General features: G+C 68.0%; 5 protein-coding genes across 8 annotated transcripts; 4 read left to right on the top strand and 1 right to left on the bottom strand.

Annotated features, from left to right (window-relative positions):
- Positions 1–348: 348 nt before the first annotated feature.
- TARS2 (threonyl-tRNA synthetase 2, mitochondrial) lies at positions 349–5,767 on the top strand. Of its 2 annotated transcripts, XM_064474839.1 has the most exons (18): positions 349–449; positions 590–786; positions 1,239–1,362; positions 1,459–1,580; positions 1,662–1,779; positions 1,954–2,018; positions 2,117–2,195; positions 2,286–2,432; positions 2,528–2,626; positions 2,888–3,054; positions 3,139–3,301; positions 3,376–3,513; positions 4,030–4,107; positions 4,189–4,289; positions 4,377–4,478; positions 4,634–4,706; positions 4,817–4,931; positions 5,476–5,767. In XM_064474839.1, exons 1-18 carry the CDS (start codon positions 390–392, stop codon positions 5,622–5,624), a joined length of 2,097 nt encoding a protein of 698 aa, XP_064330909.1. In that variant the 5' UTR covers positions 349–389; the 3' UTR covers positions 5,625–5,767. The 2 variants fall into 2 exon arrangements, with proteins under 2 accessions (XP_064330909.1, XP_064330910.1); XM_064474840.1 differs by lacking the exon at positions 4,377–4,478.
- An 882-nt stretch (positions 5,768–6,649) lies between these two features.
- On the top strand, positions 6,650–11,260 carry ECM1 (extracellular matrix protein 1). Its single transcript, XM_064474841.1, has 7 exons — positions 6,650–6,803; positions 7,829–7,891; positions 8,477–8,778; positions 8,867–9,214; positions 10,058–10,278; positions 10,842–10,929; positions 11,019–11,260. Exons 1-7 carry the CDS (start codon positions 6,761–6,763, stop codon positions 11,187–11,189), a joined length of 1,236 nt encoding a protein of 411 aa, XP_064330911.1. The 5' UTR covers positions 6,650–6,760; the 3' UTR covers positions 11,190–11,260.
- A 2,936-nt stretch (positions 11,261–14,196) lies between these two features.
- On the bottom strand, positions 14,197–15,816 carry RPS27 (ribosomal protein S27). The gene is made up of 4 exons (XM_064475332.1): positions 15,667–15,816; positions 15,317–15,425; positions 15,116–15,226; positions 14,197–14,425 (listed from the first exon to the last, which is right to left on the bottom strand). The coding sequence occupies exons 1-4, from the start codon at positions 15,670–15,672 to the stop codon at positions 14,397–14,399; spliced, it is 255 nt and encodes an 84-aa protein (XP_064331402.1). The 5' UTR covers positions 15,673–15,816; the 3' UTR covers positions 14,197–14,396.
- A 198-nt stretch (positions 15,817–16,014) lies between these two features.
- Positions 16,015–18,609, top strand: RAB13 (RAB13, member RAS oncogene family). 2 transcript variants are annotated; one of them, XM_064475328.1, is made up of 9 exons: positions 16,059–16,208; positions 17,051–17,114; positions 17,336–17,396; positions 17,485–17,545; positions 17,688–17,765; positions 17,849–17,938; positions 18,019–18,084; positions 18,225–18,275; positions 18,370–18,609. In XM_064475328.1, the coding sequence occupies exons 2-9, from the start codon at positions 17,075–17,077 to the stop codon at positions 18,442–18,444; spliced, it is 522 nt and encodes a 173-aa protein (XP_064331398.1). In that variant the 5' UTR covers positions 16,059–16,208; positions 17,051–17,074; the 3' UTR covers positions 18,445–18,609. The 2 variants fall into 2 exon arrangements, with proteins under 2 accessions (XP_064331397.1, XP_064331398.1); XM_064475327.1 differs by lacking the exon at positions 17,051–17,114 and having other exon boundaries at positions 16,015–16,208.
- Positions 18,610–19,099: 490 nt separating this feature from the next.
- JTB (jumping translocation breakpoint) lies at positions 19,100–20,299 on the top strand. Of its 2 annotated transcripts, none has more exons than XM_064475329.1 (5): positions 19,100–19,263; positions 19,419–19,453; positions 19,547–19,632; positions 19,771–19,850; positions 19,935–20,299. In XM_064475329.1, exons 1-5 carry the CDS (start codon positions 19,187–19,189, stop codon positions 20,089–20,091), a joined length of 435 nt encoding a protein of 144 aa, XP_064331399.1. In that variant the 5' UTR covers positions 19,100–19,186; the 3' UTR covers positions 20,092–20,299. The 2 variants fall into 2 exon arrangements, with proteins under 2 accessions (XP_064331399.1, XP_064331400.1); XM_064475330.1 differs by having other exon boundaries at positions 19,101–19,249.
- The last annotated feature ends 31 nt before the right edge of the window (positions 20,300–20,330 follow it).

Raw genomic sequence — 20,330 nt, 5'->3', positions numbered from 1 at the left:
GGGAGTCCGTGTGGGGAGCGGTGTCTGTCCAGGTGTCCCCCTGCAGTGTCCGTGGTTCAGTCCTACCGCCGGGTTTCCCTCACGGGCGGGCGAGACCAACGCCTCCTCCCCGGGGGGGGGGTGGGTGTGCACGCGCCGTTCCCGCCAAAATGGGGGGTGGGACGGAGGCGGCAGGCCACGCCCCCCTGTGAGGGGTGGCCCCAGCTCCGGGCGGTGATTTCAGCCTTTAGCCACGCCACTGGGCGGGGACTCAGACCACTAGTCACGCCTCTGTGTGGGGATTTCTGCGCTTGTCCCCGCCCCTGGGCGTGGACTTCGGCATTTAGCCCCGCCTCTGAGCGGGAAAGGCAGACTTCCGGCGTGCGGCGGAAGGGGCGGAGCCTCGCGCCATGCCTTCCGCCCGCGCCGGGGGGCGGCTGCTCTTCGCGGGATTCCCGCGCCGACACCGGGTGCGCTCGGGGCCCCCCCACCCCTCCCGGGACCCCGCCCCGCCCCCTCCCCCCGCCTGCCTCTCCCCACCGGCACCCGAGGGGACGCAGCCGCCCCGACCCCATGTTGACCCCACGTTAACCTGTGACCGCCCCCCCAGGTCTCCGGGCCGGACCCCTCCGAGCGCCTCCGGCTGTTCCAGCGGCTGCGGGCGGCGCAGGAGCGGCGGGACGGGGATGGGGCCGGGGACTGCCGCCCCCCCCCGGGCACCCCCATCCAGATCGCTCTGCCCGGGGGGCGCCGCCTGCCCGGCCGGGCCCTACAAACCACCCCGCTCCAGGTGGCCACGCAGCTGGGGTACGGTGGGCCCCCTCCACGGGATCCCCACGCTGTCCCTATGCTCCCCACGGGGTCCCCAGGGTCCTCACAGTGCCCCCATGGGGTCCACAGCATCCCTGCAGGGTCCCCACGCAGTCCTTATGGGGTCCCCAGAGTCTTCACAGTGTCCCCATTGTCCCTATGGGGTCCCCATTGTCTTCACAGTGTTCCCACAAGGAGCCCAGCATCCCCACAGACTCCCAACACTGTCCCAGTGGTCACTATAGAGTCCCCAGTGTCCCTGCAGCGTCCCCACAAGGTCTGCAGGGTGCCCACAGTGTCCCCACAAGGTCCCCAGCATTCCCACGGCGTCCCCACACTCTTCCTATGCTCCCCACAGGGTCCCCAGGCTTCCCACAGGGCCCCCACGGTGTCCCCAGGTCCCTACAGCCCCCCATGGTCCCCACCATGCCCTCTCGGTGTCCCTGCAGGGGTGACCTTGCGGAGGCGGCGCTGGTGGCCCGGGTGAACGGGACCCTTCAGGACCTCGACCGGCCCCTGGAGCGCGACACCGACCTGGAGCTCCTCGACTTCTCGACGCCAGAGGGTCGAGCGGTGAGTCTCGTGGGACACGGGGGGCCGGACCCGCGCCCCGCTCCCCTCGTGGCGCATCCCCACCATGTCCCCCCCTCCCTGTCACCCCCCCCCCAGGCTTTCTGGCGGTCGGGCGCTTGCGTCCTGGGCGCGGTGGCCGAGCAGTTTTACGGGGCCACCCTCTGCAGCGCCCAGGCCACCGAGGACGGCTTCTTCTGCGACGTCCACATGGGCGAGAGGTAAGGAGGGAGCTGGGGGTGGGACAGACACACGTGTCCCCCGTGGAGCGCGGTGTCCCCAGCCCGTCCCCACGCCCCCAGGGCAGTGCAACGCGGCGAGCTGCCGGCGCTGGAGGACGCTTGCGCGGCTTTCGCCCGTGCCGGGCACCGCTTTGAGCGCCTCGAGGCCACCCGCCAGCAGCTGCTCGAGCTTTTCAAGGTGAGACTCCTGCAGCGTGTCACCTCCCCGAGCCAGGAGGGGACGAGGGAGCCCGGTGTGGGGACATCGGGACCCTCCTGGTTGGGGTTACGGACCAGGGTGATGCTAATGAGGACCAGTGTCACCCCTGTTGGTGTCACCCATGTCACCCACCTCGCTGTGTCCCCCCGCCAGCACAACAGCTTCCAGCTGCAGCGGATCGAGGAGGAGGTGACGTCACCTATGGCCACCGTCTATAGGTGAGGGCAGGGGGCTCTGGGGAGGGGGTGCATCTGGGCAGAGACAGGGCCATGAGGGCCCCGTGTCCGTCCCCGTGTCCATCTGTCCGTCCCCGCAGGTGTGGCCCGCTGCTCCAGCTCTGCCACGGCCCCTTCCTCCGGCACACGGGGCTGATCGGAGCCCTTCGCGTCCTGACGGTAAGTTTAGGTGGGGGGCAGGGGGCAGGGGATGGGGACCCAGACATCCGGGCCCCACTGATTTCCCCGCCCTGCCCCACACCCCGGCAGAGCTCGGCAGCGTTTTGGCAAGGGGCCGGGGGCCGCCAGTCGCTGCAGCGCGTCACCGCCGTCGCCTTCCCCAGCGCCCAGGATTTGGCCGATTGGCAGCAGGCACAGGACGAAGCCGCCCTGCGGGATCACCGCCGCATCGGTCGGGTAAGCCCCGCGCAGGGAAGGGGGGAGAGAGTGGACACTACTTGGGGGCCGCAGTGACCCCCCAATAACGCCTGACCCCCCAACCACCACCACAGGAGCAGGAGCTTTTCTTTTTCCACAAACTCAGCCCTGGCAGCTGCTTCTTCCTGCCCCGCGGCGCCCACATCTACAACACACTCGTCGATTTTATCAGGGTACGGCCCCCACAGCCCCTGCTGACGTCCCCCACAGCCCCCCCAGTGTCCCTGGGGGTGTCACCGTCACCTCCACCGGGGGCTGGGGGGAGAAAACAGGGCCTGTCTTTGCCCTTTGCCTTGTCCCCACTGCACCCCGTCGCACCCTGCTGTGCCCCGTCCTTGCAGCTCCCCGTCCCTCCTGTGCTCTGGAGCACCCACATGTGCTCCAGGGATGGGCGCCGTGGGGCTGGGCTGACGTCCCCGTCCCCGTCCCCGCAGAGTGAGTACCAGGCGAGGGGCTTCCACGAGGTGGTGACCCCCAACGTGTTCAGCCCGCAGCTCTGGGAGCTCTCAGGGCACTGGCAGCACTACAGCACCCACATGTTCTCCTTCACCGCCGGCACCGAGACCCTCTCCCTCAAACCCATGAACTGCCCAGCCCACTGGTGAGTGGGGAGGTGGGGGGGGGGCGGGGGACACACGGTGGGGGGGCTGGCGTTGCGTCTGACCGTCCGTCTGTCCACCTGCAGCCTGATGTTTGCCCACCGGCCGCGGTCGTGGCGAGAGCTGCCGTTACGCCTGGCCGATTTCGGGGTGCTGCATCGCAACGAACCCCCCGGCACCTTGACGGGGCTGACGCGGGTCCGGCGCTTCCAGCAAGACGACGCTCATATCTTCTGCACGCTGGAGCAGGCGAGCGTCCCCTCCTGTCCCCTCTCCGTGTCCCCCCACGCCGCGTCGCCCCCCTGCTGACACCTTGTCCCCAGCTGGAGGGTGAGATCGACGCCTGCCTGGATTTCGTGCGGACGGTCTACGCCGTCCTGGGCTTCTCCTTCCGCCTGGCCCTGGCCACGCGTCCCCCTGGATTCCTCGGAGACCCCGAAACCTGGGACCGCGCCGAGGAGGTGGGATGGGGACGGGAGCACGGCACCGTCCCCGGCGTCATGTCCCCGCTTTGCCGCTCCGTCCCCTGCGACGCGCCCCACGCGTCACCTCCCGCCTTGCCCCGCATCGCGTCCCGTGCTGCCTGTCCCAGCTTTGTCCCCGTGTCCCCTGCGCCGCGTCCCAGCCTGGCCACGGTGTCCCCAGCGACGTGGCCTCGCCGCCGCGTCCCAGCTCTGCTGCCGCGTCCCCCCGCGTCGCGTCCCCTCCCCGCCACATCCCCCTGGCCCTTTCATCCCCACCCAGCTCTGCCGTGGCGTGTCCCCGCGTTGTCCCCCGCGTGTCACCCCCGGGCTGTGCCATCGCACCCCTTGCGTTACGTCCCACATGTCGCGCCCGTGCGCTGTATCCCTGCGTCGTGTCCCCTGTGCTGTGTCCCCACGTTGCGTCTGCACTTTGTCACCTCTGTCCTGTCCCCTCATCCCGTCCCCTGCGTTGCCCCCCCCTTCCACCGACACCCCCCACATCTGTCCCTGCAGCAGCTGGAGCGGAGCCTCCGCACCTTCGGGCAGCCCTGGGAGCTGAGCCCGGGCGACGGCGCCTTCTACGGCCCCAAGGTGAGAGATTTCGGGGCGGGGGGGTCTCCAAAGGCAAACCGGGACCCTTCAGGACCCCCCACCCCAAATTATTCCCAATAGATCGATATCCGGATCCGGGATGCGCTGGGGCGGCAGCATCAATGCGGCACCATCCAGCTGGATTTCCAGATGCCGGAGAGATTCGGGCTGGAGTACGCCAGGTATGGGGGGGGTGAGAACTGGGGCTTTGGGAGGGGGTTAGACATTGGGCTGGGGGGTTCCCCTGACCCCTGGTGTCCCCCCCACAGTGCGACAGCGGGGACGGCGCGGCCGGTGCTGATCCACCGGGCAGTGCTGGGCTCCGTCGAGCGCATGGTGGCCGTGCTGGCCGAGAGCTGCGGCGGACGGTGGTAAGGCAGGGGGTGTCCCCGAAGGCAAACGGGGACCCTTTGGGGACACGGTCCCACCCCACCCACCCCCCAGAATAAATCTCTCTCACCTTGGGGCTGTAAAAGGGACACCCCCAAAGTCCCTGGGTCACCCCTGTCCCTTTTGACACCCCCAGGCCGCTCTGGCTGTCCCCGCTGCAGGCGATGGTCATCCCGCAGGCGCCCGAAGTCGAGGATTACGCCCGGGAGGTGAGTGAGTCCTGCTCTGTGTCCCCTCTCATGTCCGTCCGTGTGTCCCCCCCCCATTTCCCTGTGTCCCCCCACATGTCCCCCATCCCCCTGTGTCATCCGTGGGGCAGGTACAGGCCGTGCTGCGGGGGGGCGGCCTGGTGGCTGACCTGGATGGCGACACGGGGGCCACCCTGGCCAGGAAGATCCGCCGGGCCCAGCTCGCCCACTACAACTTCCAGCTGGGTAAGATTTGGGGGGAGACACACGGACACAGACCCCTGGGACACGCCCCCCCCCCCCCCCCCCGCCCCCCCCACTTCCCTGGGACCAGCTGTACTGTCAGCAACACCCAGCCACCCTGCACTGGAAACTGGGAGCTGCTGGGGGGCACTGGGAACCCCCCGGGCTCTTTCCAGGACCCCCTGGGATCCCTCCTGAGCCCCCTCCTCGGGACCCCACCCTGAGATCCTGAGACCCCTCCTTGGTACCCTCCTGGGATCCCCTGGGATCTTCTGGGACCCCCTCAGGACTCCTCTGAGCCCCCCTGCAGACCCCCAAGAAGACACTCTGGCCCCCCCCCTCCTTGGGACCCCCCTGGGACCCCCGTGGGACCCCCCTGGGTGACGGGTACACGTGAAGGCTGCAGGATGGGGGGGGGGGGGCAGTGGGTGCACGTGCGGGTGGGTGCGCCCAGCACGGGGTAGGGGGGTGCCTGTGCAGGGGAGGGGGGACACGGGGGCGGGGAGGACAGGGGCCCCCCACCCACCCGTGTCTCCCCCCCCCGCAGTGGTGGGCCGGCGGGAGCGGGAGCGCGGCACCGTCAGCGTCCGCACCCGGGACAACCGGCAGCTGGGGGAGCGCGACCTGCGCTGGGTGCTGCGGCGGCTGCGGGAGCTGCGGGACGCCCGCGTCCCCGACGCTGAGGAGCGCTTCTGACCCCCCCCGCGGCGTGCCCCCCACTCCCTATCCTCCCCCCCCCCCCATATGTGTGTCCCCCCCCACGGACTCCAACACCCATTAAAGTGCTGGGAAACAGCGTCGGGCTGCGGCAGGAGCTGAGACCGGGGCGACTCAGTGCATCTCCCGGCCCTCTCACTGCTGGGAGCACCCCGAGGTGTCCCGGGGGGGCGCTGCAGGATGTCTGGGGGGGGTGCGTGTGTCCCCCCACGCCAGGCACCGAGGGTCCTCGTGCCCCCCCGCTCAGCCCACACGCCTGGGTCCCGTGTCCGTCCCCCCCCGCTGTGGGTGGCAGGGTTGGGGGGAGGGGGTGGGGGTTGTTGCGCAAACCTGTGTCACGTCCCCACCGGTGTTGGGCAATCGCGGGGGGGGGGGGGATGGGGGGGGACGGGGATTTTTGTCCTCCCCCCACCACCCCAGGCACGTGCCCAAAAACTTGGGCTCTGCCCGGGGCACGATGCAGGCGTGCCAGGGAGGGGGAGGGGCCCCCCCCAGCCCAGGCCCTGGGGCAAAGGGAGGTGACCAAGGCCATGACAGCCTCCTGCTACCGCTGTCCCACACCTGGGGGGGTCCTCCAGTGCGGTGTGGAGACAGGAGCTGAGCCTCCCCCCGCGGGGGGGGTCCTCCATGGGTGGCCCCCCCCATCCCCCCTCTGGTCCCGCCAGTACGGGCAGGGGGGGGTGTGTGTGACTCACCGGGTGGGGCAAGCCCCAAAACGGGGCAAAAACCACAAACATTTGGCTGCTTCCCTCTGCTCTGACGCAGGGGTCCTGGGGGGGGGCTGGGGACACCGGGGGGGGGGCACAGGGCCCCTGGGAGAGGGGGAAGACACGACACAGGACCCCCCGCAGTGTCCCTGACACACACACGCACCGCCAGGCCTCGTTGGGGCTGTGGGGGTTGGGGTCATGACCGTGACCCCGTTTGGGGATGCAGGACGCAGCCCAGCACCCGCAGCCCCCCCCCCCCCCACCCCCCAGTCCCGTCCGTCCGTCCCCCCCCCGGCCCAACCACAACGTCAGGCCGTGACTCAGCCCCGCAGGATACGGCCCCGCGTCCGCCCCGGCCCTTCATAAAGCGGCGGAGCCGGCAGCAGCCCCACAGCGCCCGACGCCATGGCCGCCCTCGGCCTCCTCCTCCTCCTCCTCGGCGCCGCTGGTGAGTCCCGCGGCCCTGACCCATGGCAGGGTCCCCCCTGCGTGGCTGGGTGCCCTCCCCGAACACCTGGGTGCCCTCCCCGGACACCTGGGTGCCCTCCCCGGACACCTGGGTGCCCCTCCCAGACATCTGGGTGCCCTCCCCGACACCTGGGTGCCCTCCCCGACACCTGGGTGCCCCTCCCCAGACACCTGGGTCCCCCTCCCAGACACCTGGGTCCCCCTCCCCAGACACCTGGGTCCCCCTCCCAGACATCTGGGTGCCCTCCCTGACACCTGGGTGCCCTCCCCAGACACCTGGGTCCCCCTCCCAGACATCTGGGTGCCCTCCCCAGACACCTGGGTCCCCCTCCCAGACATCTGGGTGCCCTCCCCAGACACCTGAGTCCCCCTCCCCGGACACCTGGGTCCCCACCTGTATGCCCTGGGTCCCCTCTGTGGGTAACTGAGTCCCCTCCCCAGACCTGGGTCCCTGTCCGTGTATCTGGGTCCCCTCCCAGACACCTGGGTCCCAACTGGGGTATCTGGGTCCCTGCCCACACATTTGAGCCACCCCCCTGGACACAAGGTCCCTTCCCAAATGCCTGGGACCCTTCTCGGACACCTGGGTCCCCTCCTGGACACCTGGGTCCCAGCCAGGGCACCTGGGTCCCTGCCCACACATCTGGGGCCTCCTCCCTAGACACCTGGGTCCCCTTCCCGGATGCCTGGGTCCCCACCCAAATGCCTGGGTTCCCTTTCCTGGACACCTGGGTCTCTGCCCACACATTTGGGCTCCCTGCCCGGCCACCTGGGTCCCCACCCGCATGCCGCAGGTCCCCTCCCCGGACACCTGGGTGCCTGCCCACGCACCTGGGTCCCCTCCCCGGACACTTGGGTCCCCTCCCTGCGTGCCTGGGTCTCCACCCCATTGTGGGACTCTAAACCCATGGGATCGGGGGGTACCCCCCTACCCCCCCCGCATTGTGGGGACCCCCACTGACCTGCTGTCCCTTCGTGTGCCCCCCCCCCACACCGCGGTGACAGTGGTGGCGCCGGAGCCCATGGTACAGGAGAGGCTGGTCCTGCAGCACCCCCACATGGAGCAGTGTGAGGGCAGGGATGGGGGGACACCCCGGGATGGGGGGTGGGGGGGAACCCGGGGCTGGGGGCACATGGGGACAGCCAAGGTTGGGGATGGGGGGACGTGGGGGGGGGACACCCCGGGATGGGGGGTGGGGGGGAACCCGGGGCTGGGGGCACATGGGGACAGCCAAGGTTGGGGATGGGGGGACGTGGGGGGGGGGACACCCCGGGATGGGGGGTGGGGGGGCACCCGGGACTGGGGGCACATGGGGACAGCCAAGGTTGGGGATGGGGGGACATGGGCGGGGGACGACACCCCGGGATGGGGGACGGGGGGAGGAACCCAGGGTTGGGGCTGGGGGGACATGGGGAGGTGGGAATGGAGGGGGAGGGACATGGGGACAGCCAGGGTTGGGGAGGGGGGGACATGGGGAGGGGGGGACAGGGGGACAGCCAGGGTTGGGGAGGGGGGGACATGGGGAGGGGAGATAGGGGGACAGCCAGGGTTGGAGATGGGGGGGCACACCATGATGGGGGAGACGGACAGAGGGACAGGGAATGAATAGGAATGTGGGGACACACGTGGGGACACACCCCCCCCCTTTTCAGTGCTGCAGGAGGAGCTGCCCCCCCCCTCGCTCCCCGACATCCTGGCGGGGGGCGCCGCCCCCGTCCCCGGCCGTGTCCCCACCGTCTGGGCCAACACCCTGGACGGTTTCCCCCCCGCCTGGCCCGAGGCCGCCGCCGTCTCCCGCCACTGCCGCCAGCCCCCGCCGCCCGCCCCGGCCCCCCAGCTGCCCCCCAACGCCTTCGCCCACCTGCGCCGGCAAGCGGCCGCGCTCGACGCCTTCCGGCCCCGCCTCGACACCTGCTGCCGCCACCGCGCCCCGCTGCCCTGCGCCCGCCACGCCGTGAGTCCCGGGGTGGGGGGTCGGACGGGGACGCCGGGGTGGGGGGGCGACACGGAGAGGGGAGGGGTCTGACCCCACTGTCCTGCAGTGGAAGGACGTGCTGGATAACTTCTGCACCGATGAATTCGGGGTGAAGACGCGGCAGTTCCACTGCTGCCACCAGCACGGCGCGGCGCGCCGCCGCTGCTTCACCCAGGACCCCGACGGCGCCGAGGCCGCCGCCGCCGCCGTCGTGGCGGCCTGGGAGCCCACCGGCAAGGCACCCTTCCCCCCCGGCGAGCCCACCGCCGCCAACATGGAGAACATCTGCGGGTTGCGGGAGCTGCGGCTCGGCCCTCCTGGCCCCGCCGATCCCCGCGGCCGGCTGCACCTGCGCCTGGAGCGCGACTACGGCCGCTGCTGCCGCAACGGGAGCCTCGCCTGCGCCCACAGCGCCGTGAGTGCCGGGGGACGGGTGCCTGGGGGGGACCCAGGGGTTTGTTTTGGGGGGGGGACCCAGGCGTCTGGGTGCCGCAGGGGGGACCCAGGCGTCTGGGTGCTGCAGGGGGGGCCCAGGGGTTTGTTTTGGGGGGGGACCCAGGCGTCTGGGTGCCGCAGGGGGAACCCAGGGGTTTGTTTTGGGGGGGGACCCAGGCGTCTGGGTGCTGGGGGGGGGACCCAGGGGTTTGTTTTGGGGGGGGGACCCAGGGGTTTGTTTTGCGGGGGACCCAGGCGTCTGGGTGCTGGGGGGGGACCCAGGGGTTTGTTTTGGGGGGGACCCAGGCGTCTGGGTGCTGCAGGGGGGACCCAGGGGTTTGTTTTGGGGGGGACCCAGGCGTCTGGGTGCTGCAGGGGGGACCCAGGTGTTTGTTTTGGGGGGACCCAGGTGTCTGGGGGGGGGGGGGGAATAGGACCCAGGTGTTTGGGAGGGACTCAGGTGTCCAGGAGAGACCACACACACACACACACACACACACCCCATGACACCCCATCAGGGAGGGGATCCGGGGGTCTATGCCCCCCCCCCCCCGCCATCTCAGATGGGACACAGGCATCCAAGCCCCCCACCCTGTGATCCCCGCACATCAGGGAGGGGACCCAGGCACCCACAGCCTGGGGGGGGACCCCAGATGTCCGGGGAGGGACCCAGGTATCCAGGAAGGGATCCAGGCATTTAGGAATCTGGGAGGGACCCGGGCATCCGGGGAGGGGACACAGGTGTCCCAGGGAGGACCTGGGTGCTGGGGGGGGGCCACCCAGGTGTGTGGGTGCCCTGACCCACCCACCCCCACCCCTGCAGTGGCAGAAGGGGCTGGAGCGGTTCTGCCGGGAGGAGGCGACGGTGAAGACGAGGCAGCACCGGTGCTGCCAGCGCGGGGCGGGTCGCGCCCGCGTCCGCTGCTTCGCCGCCATGGCCCCCCACCCCGCCTATGACCGGGAGCTGCACAACGTCAGCCTGGTGCTGCCCGGCCCGGCGCTGCTGCGCACCCTCTGCGGGCCCACCCGCCTGCTCACCGACAGGTGGGTGCCCCCCCCCACCCCCCCCATGGGTGGCCCCAACCCCCCCCCCCACGGGAGGGGTCTGCCCCCTGAACGGCTGCGGGCGGTACTGCAGGGGGGACCCAGGAGTGCAGGTGGGTGCCCCCCACTTCCAGGAGTCTGGGACCCTCCTGTGATCACCCCACCCCCAATCTCAGAGGGGACCCAGAGGTCCGGTCCTCCCCTGTAACCCAGCCCCCCGCCCATCAGGGAGGGGACCCAGGGTCCAGGAACCCCCATCTCAGAGGGGACCCAGGCATCTGAGCCCCCCGCCCAGCCCGTGATCCCCCCCACTCAGCAGGGAAGGGGACCCAGGTGTCTGGGACCCCCCGTCCCACCCCACGACACCCCATCACAGAGGGGACCCAGGGGTCCAGGACCACTCCTCCTCCATTTCAGAGGGGACCCAGCCATCCAAGCCCCGCATGACACCCCCACTGCCCCCATCAGAAAGGGGACCCAGGGGTTTGGGACCCCCCACACCCCACCCCCCCCCAAGAGGTAACTCACCCCCACCCCACCCCCCCCGTGTCTGTGTCCCGCAGGCGGCCGGTGCCGGAGCTGCTGGGGGCCGTGACGGCCGCGTGCTGCCCGCTGCCCCCCGAGGAGCAAAGCACCTGTGCCCAGGAGCAGGTGGGTGCTGGGGGTGGGTGGGGGGGTGTCCAGGGGCTCTGGGGGATCCCCACAGCCACCCTGACTCCCCCCCCCCCATTTGTCCACAGCTGTCCCAGGGCATCGCCACCCTCTGCGCCACCCCGCAGGACGCCTGGCGCGACCCCCAGGGGTGCTGCTCGCGGGGGGACCCCGAGCGGCGCCGCTGCTTCGACACGGCGTACCTCGGCCAGGTGCCCCTGGGGGCCGCCGTGGCCCCCCCCGCCCCTCAGCCACGATGAGTGACCCCCCCCCACCCCCTCCAGACCCCCCCCCTCGTGCCAAGGGAGGCAATAAAGGTGCTGTGGCGTCATCTCCGACGGGCTCAGTGTCGTCGTCCCCCCCCGTGCCTCAGTTTCCCCACAGAGCCCCATTCCCTGCACCCCCCCCCACCGCGAGCTCCGGGGTGTGTCGGGGTGTGGGGCTGGGGTTTGGGGTGTTGGTGGTGGCGGGGTGCGTCAGGGCCCAGGTGTGACACGGTGCGGTTGTATATCGGGGTGCACACCCCCCCCACCCCATCACCACAGGGATCCTGGGGGGGGGGCCCAGGATTTGGGGGGGCAAGTGGGCATGTCATTTCCCCCCTTCCCCCCCTCAAGGTGTCCCTATGCCCCCCACAGGCTCTCCCCGTGTCCCCCCATTCCCCCACAGCATCCCGCTGCCCCCTTGATCACAAGTGGGGAAATTGGGGGGGCAGGGGCAGCTGGGCAGGGGGGCTGCCCTGGTCTTACAGCTGCACCCCTCTTTTTTGCACTGGTTCTGGCCCCTCCTTTTACCCCCCCACCCTTTTTGCATGCCAGATTTGCACCCCCATATTTCTGGCCCCCCCAGTTTCACACATTTTCTACACACAGTCCCTGAGGGGTCCTGGGGGGGGGCAGGGTGGTTCAGAGGCCCTGGCACAGGATGCTGGTCTGAGGGGGTGTTTGGGGGTCCAGGGGTGTATTTGGGGGGGTGTGGGGTGGTCCTAAGGGTTCCAGGGTGTTCTGTGTAGGTGTTTGGGGGTCCCAGGGGGCTATTCGGGGAGTTCCCATGGGGGTGTTTGGGAGTCCCTTGGAGGTCCCGGGGTGGGTATTTGGGGGTCCCTGGGGGGGTCCGGGGGGTGTTGGGAGGTCCCGGGGGTTATATGGGGGGCTCCCAGCAGACCACCCCCCCCTCCTCCTCCAACCCGAGTCCATCCTTCCCTGCATCCACCTGCCCCTGGCTGCTCCAGCCACCTACTGCCCACCCTTCCCAGAGCTGGCGTCCATCCGTCCATCCTTCCCCAGAGCCGCCCACCCCCAGGCTGTCTCTCCGCCTGTCAGTCACGCATCGTGGAAGGGTATGGGTTGAGAGGGACCCTCCAGGACCACCCGGTCCCGCCCCTGCCCCAGACAGGGAGTTTCCCCCAGCCCAGGTTGCTCAGAGCCCTCGTGGCAGAGGTTTTCCAGCCCTCAGGTCAGTTTTGGGGCCTCCAGTCCGGCTCCAGCGGGTGTCTGTCTGTCCCGAGGCCCCCAGCGCTGAGCCCTGCAGGGGTCTCACCAGAGCGGGGGCAGAGAGGCAGAATCCCCTCCCTCACCCTGCTGGGGGCGCAGCCCAGGGGACAGTTGGCTTTTCAGCTCCCGGCTCCTGGCCAGCTTTTCACCCACCAGACCACCCCCAGGCCTTTTCCTGCCCCCAAAACCCACCCCTCCCCAGCCCGCGCTGGTTTGGGGTGGGGGGGCTGCCCCCACTCCACCAGCCCATCCCCATCCCTCTGGACGGCATCCCGTCCCTCAGCCGCGGCAACTAAAACCTCCGTGTACATAGAGTAGCACAGAATTTGAGGCATTCCCGTTTTTCATGTTAAAATCCCTGGGGTTTTCTTGTTTCATCATCGTTTCCTGCCCTCTCACAGGCCAAAGAGCAGCTCCTCACGGAGCCCCTCTGCTGCGAGGCCGGGCTGGGAGGTTGGGGCTGTTCAGCCTGGCCACGAGGAGGCTGCAGGGAGACCTTACTGCGGCCTTCCAGTGCTTAAAATACTTATAAGAAAGATGGGGTCAGGCTTTTTGGCAGGGCCTGTAGCGATAGGACTGGGGTGGTGGTTTTCACCTAAGAGGGGAGAGTCAGGCTAGATAAAAGCAAGAAATTCCGTACGCTGAGGGTGGCAACGCCGGCACCGGCTGCCCCGAGAGGTGGTCGATGCCCCGTCCCCGGGGACACCCGAGGCTGGGCTGGACGGGGCTCTGAGCGACCTGGTCTAGTTAAAGATGTCCCTGCTCGTGGCACTGGGCTGGACTTAGATGGTCTTTGAACGTCCCATCCCCCAACCCAGAACTTCCCGTGATGCTCTAAAATACCTGATCCAACAGTAGCGGCAAAACCCCAGTCACAAGATTCAAATTCACCCCGACTTATTGCTCCTGCCACAGTGGAATGGGCGAATGGAGCAGGGGAACGTTCCCTTGTCCCCGTTCCGCCCCTCCGAAGGGCGTTAAACACCCTTAACGTGGGCAGTTAAAGGGTTCTTTTTGCTTCGAAGCGATCGCAAACGGGAAGCTCCCCGTGCGCAGCGCTTACCCTCTCCTTCGCAATTCGGCTCAGTGAAGTGGGAATCCCTCAACACAACGGATTCTGCTCTTCGCGCGTCCACGGCTGGCGTGTTCCTCAGTAAGCGAGAGAAGAGGTTTAGAGTTCAGTAATTAACATTTACAGACAGCAGAAACGCGTACTTTTTCCCTTTGTAAGCTCTAAGGCCAGTCAGGCACATCTGCTTTTCACATTTCCGCGCTTCAGAACGCAAAATTGTGTCATTCTAGGATAGACTGGCCATGACAGCGACCGCTTCCCTCGAGGCGTCATCCCTTCGGTTCGGAGCCGATCGAACCTCGGCCAGAGGAAAGGGGTGACGAGAAAGGAAACTCTAGCGACTCTAGTATGGCTAGCTGAAGGTAGCTACTGGGAATACTCAGCTATTTGGAGCAGCCTCCCTCTATTTCCCTCCTTATTATGTTACTTCCAGGATACTCCTCCCCTCCTGCAGGTTCCCAGCATGAAACAGGACTCGGCCGCAGCTCTGAGTGCAGGGAAGTAAATCCCTACACGCTGAGAACGTGACGTTACAGTGGCAAGAGACAGTTTTGTTTCTGGCCTGAATAAAAGGAAGCGTTTTGTTTGTCTCAAAGGTTAATACCTGTCAAGTTCCATCACATAAACCAAAAAAAACATCAGAACTGCTGCCAAACCACCCTTCTCTCACAGCAAACAATGAGAGCATTAAAAGCAAACTGATTTGTGTGTATTTTATCCAAAATTTATTGACAGCAAGACGGGTGAGGCTACGGGGACAGCGTGACAGTCACATTTGCGGTGGTCCTTCCGCGGGCGCCTGCCCACGCACTCGGGTCAGGCCTGGACGCGCAGCTCTGCGGCGGCAGCCCCTGCTCTCGTGCTCTGCGCGAGGAGTCCCATCCATCCCTCGCTCCCTTCGCTTAGTGCTGCTTTCGTCTGAAGGAGCAGCCTAAGGAAGGGAGAGAAAAAAAACCACACGGAGCGGTCAGAAAGGCCGCAGCCTCTTTAAATCCCGCCTGTAGGAGGATTTGCTTGTCTCACCAACCCAAATTCAGCACTTTTTGACTTGTTTTAAAGAGGAAAAAAACCACCCTGGTTCTGAAAGCACCTGTAACTGCGTGGCTTTTGTAATTTTTCAGCCCAGAGGAGCCATGTCTCCACAAGCCTGGAGAAGAGGAGGCTGAGGGGAGACCTTATCGCTCTCTGCAACTGCCTGAGAGGGGCTGGAGTGAGGGGGGGGTCGGTCTCTGCTCCCAAGTCACCAGTGACAGGTGAGAGGAAACGGCCCCAAGCTGCGTCAGGGGAGGTTTAGGTTGGAGATGAGGGAAAATGCCTGGATATGGGGTTGTCTGGATTGGATATTAGGAACATTGGGTATTAGGAAAAAGAATGCTCAGGCACTGGAACAGGCTGCCCAGAAACGTGGGGGAGTCACCATCTCTAGGGGTGTTCAAAAACCGTGTAGATGTGGCACTTGGGGGCATGGTTTAGGAGGGCTGGGGGTGTTGGGCTGACAGCTGGACTTGAGGATCTTAGAGGTCTTTTGCAACCTCAATGATTCTATGATTCTGAGCTGCCTCGGGTGCCAAGACTGCCCCGGGAGCTCCCTGAGGAGGCTGCCCCCGACCCTGCTACCCACCTTCTGTCAGCCTCGCCTTTCCCCCCGTGGGTTGGCACAGCACGGTCGAACAACCCACGCACAAAACGACGGTCTGAGCGTGGCTAAACACCGTAGTGATCTTGTAGCAACCTGGCGGGGAACAAAAGGCGAGCTCTGAGGGGCGCGGGAGGGACAGCGGCACTGCGTTGCCCACCCCCCGGGTCCGCCCGCCCGCCCTACCCGGGCATTTGACGTCCATGAAGTAGGAGTTGGGGCTTTGCACCAGCCGCTTCTTCTTGTGCTTCCTCTTCTCCTCCTCGGGGGAAGGGTGCAGCAAGTCCTTCGCCAGCTGCGGGGACAAGCCCGGTTAGCGATCGGTGTGTCCCCCCCCTCAGCCCGCCCGCCGCCATCTTGGGGCCCCCGCCGGGGAGATGGCGGCAGTCAGGGCCCACCCCGCCAGGCCGCCCCCCGGGCCCTGCCGCCTCCCTCCCACCCTCCCGCCCTCCTTCCCGCCGTGCGGCGGTGCCCGGCCCCGCCCAGCCCCTCCCGGGTGTCGCTGCCCGGCGCCCGGTGCCCGGTCCCGCACTCACGGGCATGTTGGCGTGGTGGCAGCCGCGACCGAAAAGGGACGCGGCCGGAAGCGGGAGCCGCTATATCCGCTACGGGGGTTCCCCCGCACGGGCGGAAGTGAGGAAATGTCGCGGCCGGGCGGCCATGCTGGGAAAGTCGCGGGTAGGGAAAAGCGGAGCGGCCATCTTGGGAAGGTCAGACTGGGTGCCGCCATCTTGGGAAGGTCGCTCCGTGTGCCGCCATCTTGGGAGGGGCGCCTAAGGGGAGGGGTGGGAGTCGTGACGTTGGCCGATCCCCCTGCGGTGACGTAACGGGGGGTGGTGGTGACGTCATGGCGGCGGGGCAGGGCTCCGGGAGAGTCCCCGCCCGGGGGGTGGGCGGTCCGGGCTCGGGGCCGGGGCCGGGTCCCGGTGGCGGAGGCGGCGGCGGGCGGGGGCCATGGCCAAGGCCTACGACCACCTCTTCAAGCTGCTGCTGATCGGGGACAGTGGCGTGGGCAAGACCTGCCTCATCATCCGCTTCGCCGAGGACAACTTCACCAGCACCTACATCTCCACCATTGGTGTGTGAGCGGCACCCCACGGGGACCCCCCACCCCAGGGACCCCCCACCCCAGGGACCCCCCACCCCAGGGACCCCCCCACCCCGCAGACCCCCATCCCAGGGACCTCCCTACCCCAATGCTGGGGACTCACCAGGGCTGCTGGCCCCGGTGTCTCCCCTCCCGTCTCCTCCCCACCGTGCACCCTGAGGCGGCCGGACAACGACCAGGTCCCTGCCCGCACCCCAGCTACGATGGGACAGCGGGGACCCCACTGGGAGCCCCACCGGGAACCCCACCAGGAACAAACACAGCTGCACCACGCTCTGTGCCTCGTCCCGGCCGGTGAACAGGGGGTCTGAGCCATTTCTAGGGGCTGCATGGCCAGGGAAGCTGGCACGGTGCTGGTGGTGCTGGACGAGACCCGACACTGCGCCGCAGCCACCACCAAGCGGGACCCTGGTGTCCGCTGCCCCATCCTCCTCCTCCTCCTCTGAGTTTCCACCGCGCTGGTAAAGCCATTTCCTGAGGCTGGAGCAGCCGCCCCGGCACGGCCCATGCCATAAACTCTGGTGCAGACATGCCGGCTGCCAGCTGCTGGCTGGGCTGGGGTCCCTGCTGTGCCCCACCATCGTCCCCCTGGCCTGGGGGCTGCCCCCCAGCCCATCCAGCCCTTCCTCCTCCTCCTCCTCGGCCCCTGAAATGGGGCGTCCAGCATGTCCTGAAATGGGGCTGAGCAGGGAGGGGGGTGCAGGGAAGTGGGAGTTTTGGCGGGGGGGGGGAAACATCAGCCAGCTTTTGGGGGGGGGGTGTCCAGCAGCTCCATCCATCTCTTCCCCCCTTTCCACCCCTGCTGAGGGCAGCATCGCAGGCAGCCGTGCGGGGTGATGCCATCCGGCAGGAATGCTGTATCCGGCACAGGCTCGGGTACGCCGGTGACCCTCTCCCAGTCGCTGCAGCCAGTGTCAGGCCTGGACTTTGCCCCCCCCCCCCCATTTTTCACGATGCCAGATGGTTACTGGGAATTTAAGAGGCTGGGACTGGGAGTGGAGCTGTTTACAGCAGCTCCTTGCCCTGCTCCGGCATCCCCTCCCAGTGCCGGCACAGCCCCAGCGTCACCAGCCTCTCTCTCTCTTTTTCCATCCCAGGAATTGACTTCAAAATCCGGACGGTGGACATCGATGGGAAGAAGATCAAGCTGCAGGTCTGGTAAGTGTGGGGGGGTGTTGTATGGAATTGGGGAAACACCCCCCCCCCGTCTTCCTGCTGAGCCCCCCCTCCTCTGCCTCTCCCACAGGGACACGGCGGGACAAGAGCGCTTCAAAACCATCACAACAGCCTATTACCGCGGAGCTGTGGTACGGAATGGGGGTGCCAGCAGCCCCAAAAAGGGCTGGGGCAGCTGGGGGGGGACACACACCGTCCCCATTTAGGGGTTAGACCACCCCCCCAAACCTGGGGCGGCAGGTCCCAGCCCCACTGACTGCACCATGCTGGCAGGGCATCATCCTGGTGTACGACATCACCGATGAGAAATCATTCGAAAATATCCAAAACTGGATGAAAAGCATCAAGGAGGTGGGTGCGCACTGGGGTTGGGGTGACATTGCGGAGGGGGGGGTCTGGTGTGAGGGGTCCTGCCCATCCTCTCCTGCCTGCAGAATGCCTCCGCTGGGGTCGAGCGTCTCCTCATCGGCAACAAGTGTGACATGGAGAGCAAACGGAAAGTGCAGCGGGATGAGGCTGAGAAGGTAAATAGGGGGTACCCTGGGGCTGGGGGGGGGCCCTTCTCTGGCACCTGGCTCAAAGCGGGAGTCCCCTTGTCCCGCAGCTGGCGAAGGAGCACGGGATCCGCTTCTTCGAGACCAGTGCCAAGTCCAGTGTGAATGTGGAGGAGGTGAGAGGGAGCCCCAAATGCGGAGGGGGGGGGGGGGCGGGGCTGCGGACCCCACAATGGGAACAGCATGGGGCGGGGGGTTACCCCGGCCCCGGGGGGGTCTCCGGGTGCTGCCCCTGCTCACTGTCCCCTCTCCCCAGGCCTTCAGCACGCTGGCACGAGACATCCTGCAGAAAAACTCCCGGAAAGCGGTGAGTGGGGCCGGGGGGGGCCTGTCGGGCGAGGGACCCCCCCACCCTCCTCAGCTCCGACCACCCTCCTGACCCCCTCCCCTCCCTCCTGCAGGCCCCCAGCAGCAGCAGGCCCCTCCTGGAGCCCGGCCCCCCCCGGAAGGCCGGGGGTAAATGCTCCCTGGCATAGGACCACCGACCACCCCCCCCGCCGCCGCCGCTCCCCCCGCCTGCCCGGGGCAGCGCGGGCGCCTCTCCGGGGCGGGGGGCCGGGGGAGGCTGGGGGGCCGGGGGAGAGGGCTGACCCCCCTCTCCCGATCTGCACCTCGTGCCATAAAGCCCACTTTGTGCCTTGTCCCGGCTCCGGTGTCTCTGTTGGGGATGCGGGGGGTGGGGGGGGGCAACGGGGACGGGAAGGCGGGGGAACGGGGACGGCGGGGGGGGGTCCCCGAGCGCCCGGGAGGGGCGAAGCCACGCCCAATCGGACAAAACGCACGCCCACTCGCTCAGAAAACCACGCCCCCTCCCTCAAAACCACGCCACTTCGCGTAAGACCACGCCCGCTCGCTCAAAAGCCACGCCCCTTCGAGCAAAAATCACGCCCCCGCACTAAAACGCGCGCCACTTTGAGCAAACTACGCCCCCTCGCTTGAAGCCACACCCTTTTCTGTCCAAAGCCACGCCCCCAAGTACGCCACTTCGCGTAAAACCACGCCCCCCTCGCTCAAAGCAACGCACCTTTGAGCGGAAGCCACTCCCCTTCTATCAACTCGACGTCGCTCAATTCACGCCCCATCCTTTAAGCCCCGCCCTCCAGCGAAACTCCGCCCTCGCCCTTCCCGTCATCCCCTGCTCTTCCCACGATCCCCCGCGCGCCAACATGGTGGCGCTGCCGGTGACGGGGGGCCGGGCCCGGTAGTCCCGCCGTGCTGATGGGGCCCCGCGGCCCCGCCGGGCCGCGCTGCTGCGCTCTCTACGCCGTGCTGGGCGCTCTGGTGTGCGGCCTGTGGTGAGCGGGAGGTTGGGGGGGCCGAGCCGGGCGGCCCGGTGAGGGGCGAGGGGGGGCCGAGCCGGGCGGCCCGGTGAGGGGCGAGGGGGGGCCGAGCCGGGCGGCCATGGGGCGGGCGAACCGCGGCCCTCACGGCGTCTCTGCTCTCCTCACAGCCCGGCGATGGCGGCGAGCGACGAGCGGCGCTCGGGTGAGTGCGGGGCCGGGCTCGGCGGGGGCCCGGGCCGGGTCCGGTGAGCTCCCGGGCGGGCCCACACTCAGCAGCCGAGGTCTCTCTCCGCAGCGAGCCCGGTGGCGGTCACGCAGTGCTGGCGGGTGGAGGATTTCGTGGTGGCGCAGGAGTGTACCCGCTGCTCCAGCTTCCAGGCGGTGAGTACCGACAGCGGCGGGGCTGCCCTCGCCCCCCTGACCGGGATGGAGGCTGCACCGTGCCCTGCCCGGGGCCGGCAGGGTCGGGGGGCAAGTTCTGCCCCGGCATAGCAGCTGAAGGACCCCTCTCTGCTGCAGAAGACTATAGTGGAGTGCAGCCACACGGGTTTCATCGAGATCATCACCTGCGCTGCCTCCAGCAGGGAAGAGTACAAGAGGTGGGTGCAGTCTCTGGGAAACGGTGTGGAATTTGGGGGTGACCCCCTTCCCTCTGGCCTTCCTAACTCTCCCTGTGGGTGCAGCTGTCACTCGGCAGTGATGGAGGCGCACGTGTTCTGGAGGTTTGTGGGCACCATGATGTGCGTGGCTGCCGTCTTCGCGGTGCTGGTGGTGTGTCGCCAGCGCGTGTTGGACAGGAAGGCTCTGGAGAAGGTCCGCAAGCAGATCGAGTCTATTTAGCAGAGCACGGCCGCTCTGGAGCGGAGGACTCTGCTCATCCACTGCTCCCAGCTGGGTGGGAGGAGGACACAGTGCCTGGGGCAGGGCGTGGAGCCCTGCCGGGAGCTGCCCCCGCTGCCTCGGGTGCCACCGGGGCATCCCGTGGGATCGGCCGATCCCCTGCCCGTGCCTGGGGAGCGTGGCGCGTAATAAATCCTGATCGTTGTCACCGGAGTGATGCTGGCGTTTGTCCCCGGGAG

Source organism: Phalacrocorax carbo, chromosome 28, assembly GCF_963921805.1.
Source record: "Phalacrocorax carbo chromosome 28, bPhaCar2.1, whole genome shotgun sequence".
Classification (NCBI taxonomy): domain Eukaryota; kingdom Metazoa; phylum Chordata; class Aves; order Suliformes; family Phalacrocoracidae; genus Phalacrocorax; species Phalacrocorax carbo.
This window is presented reverse-complemented; position numbering and strand designations above follow the sequence as displayed.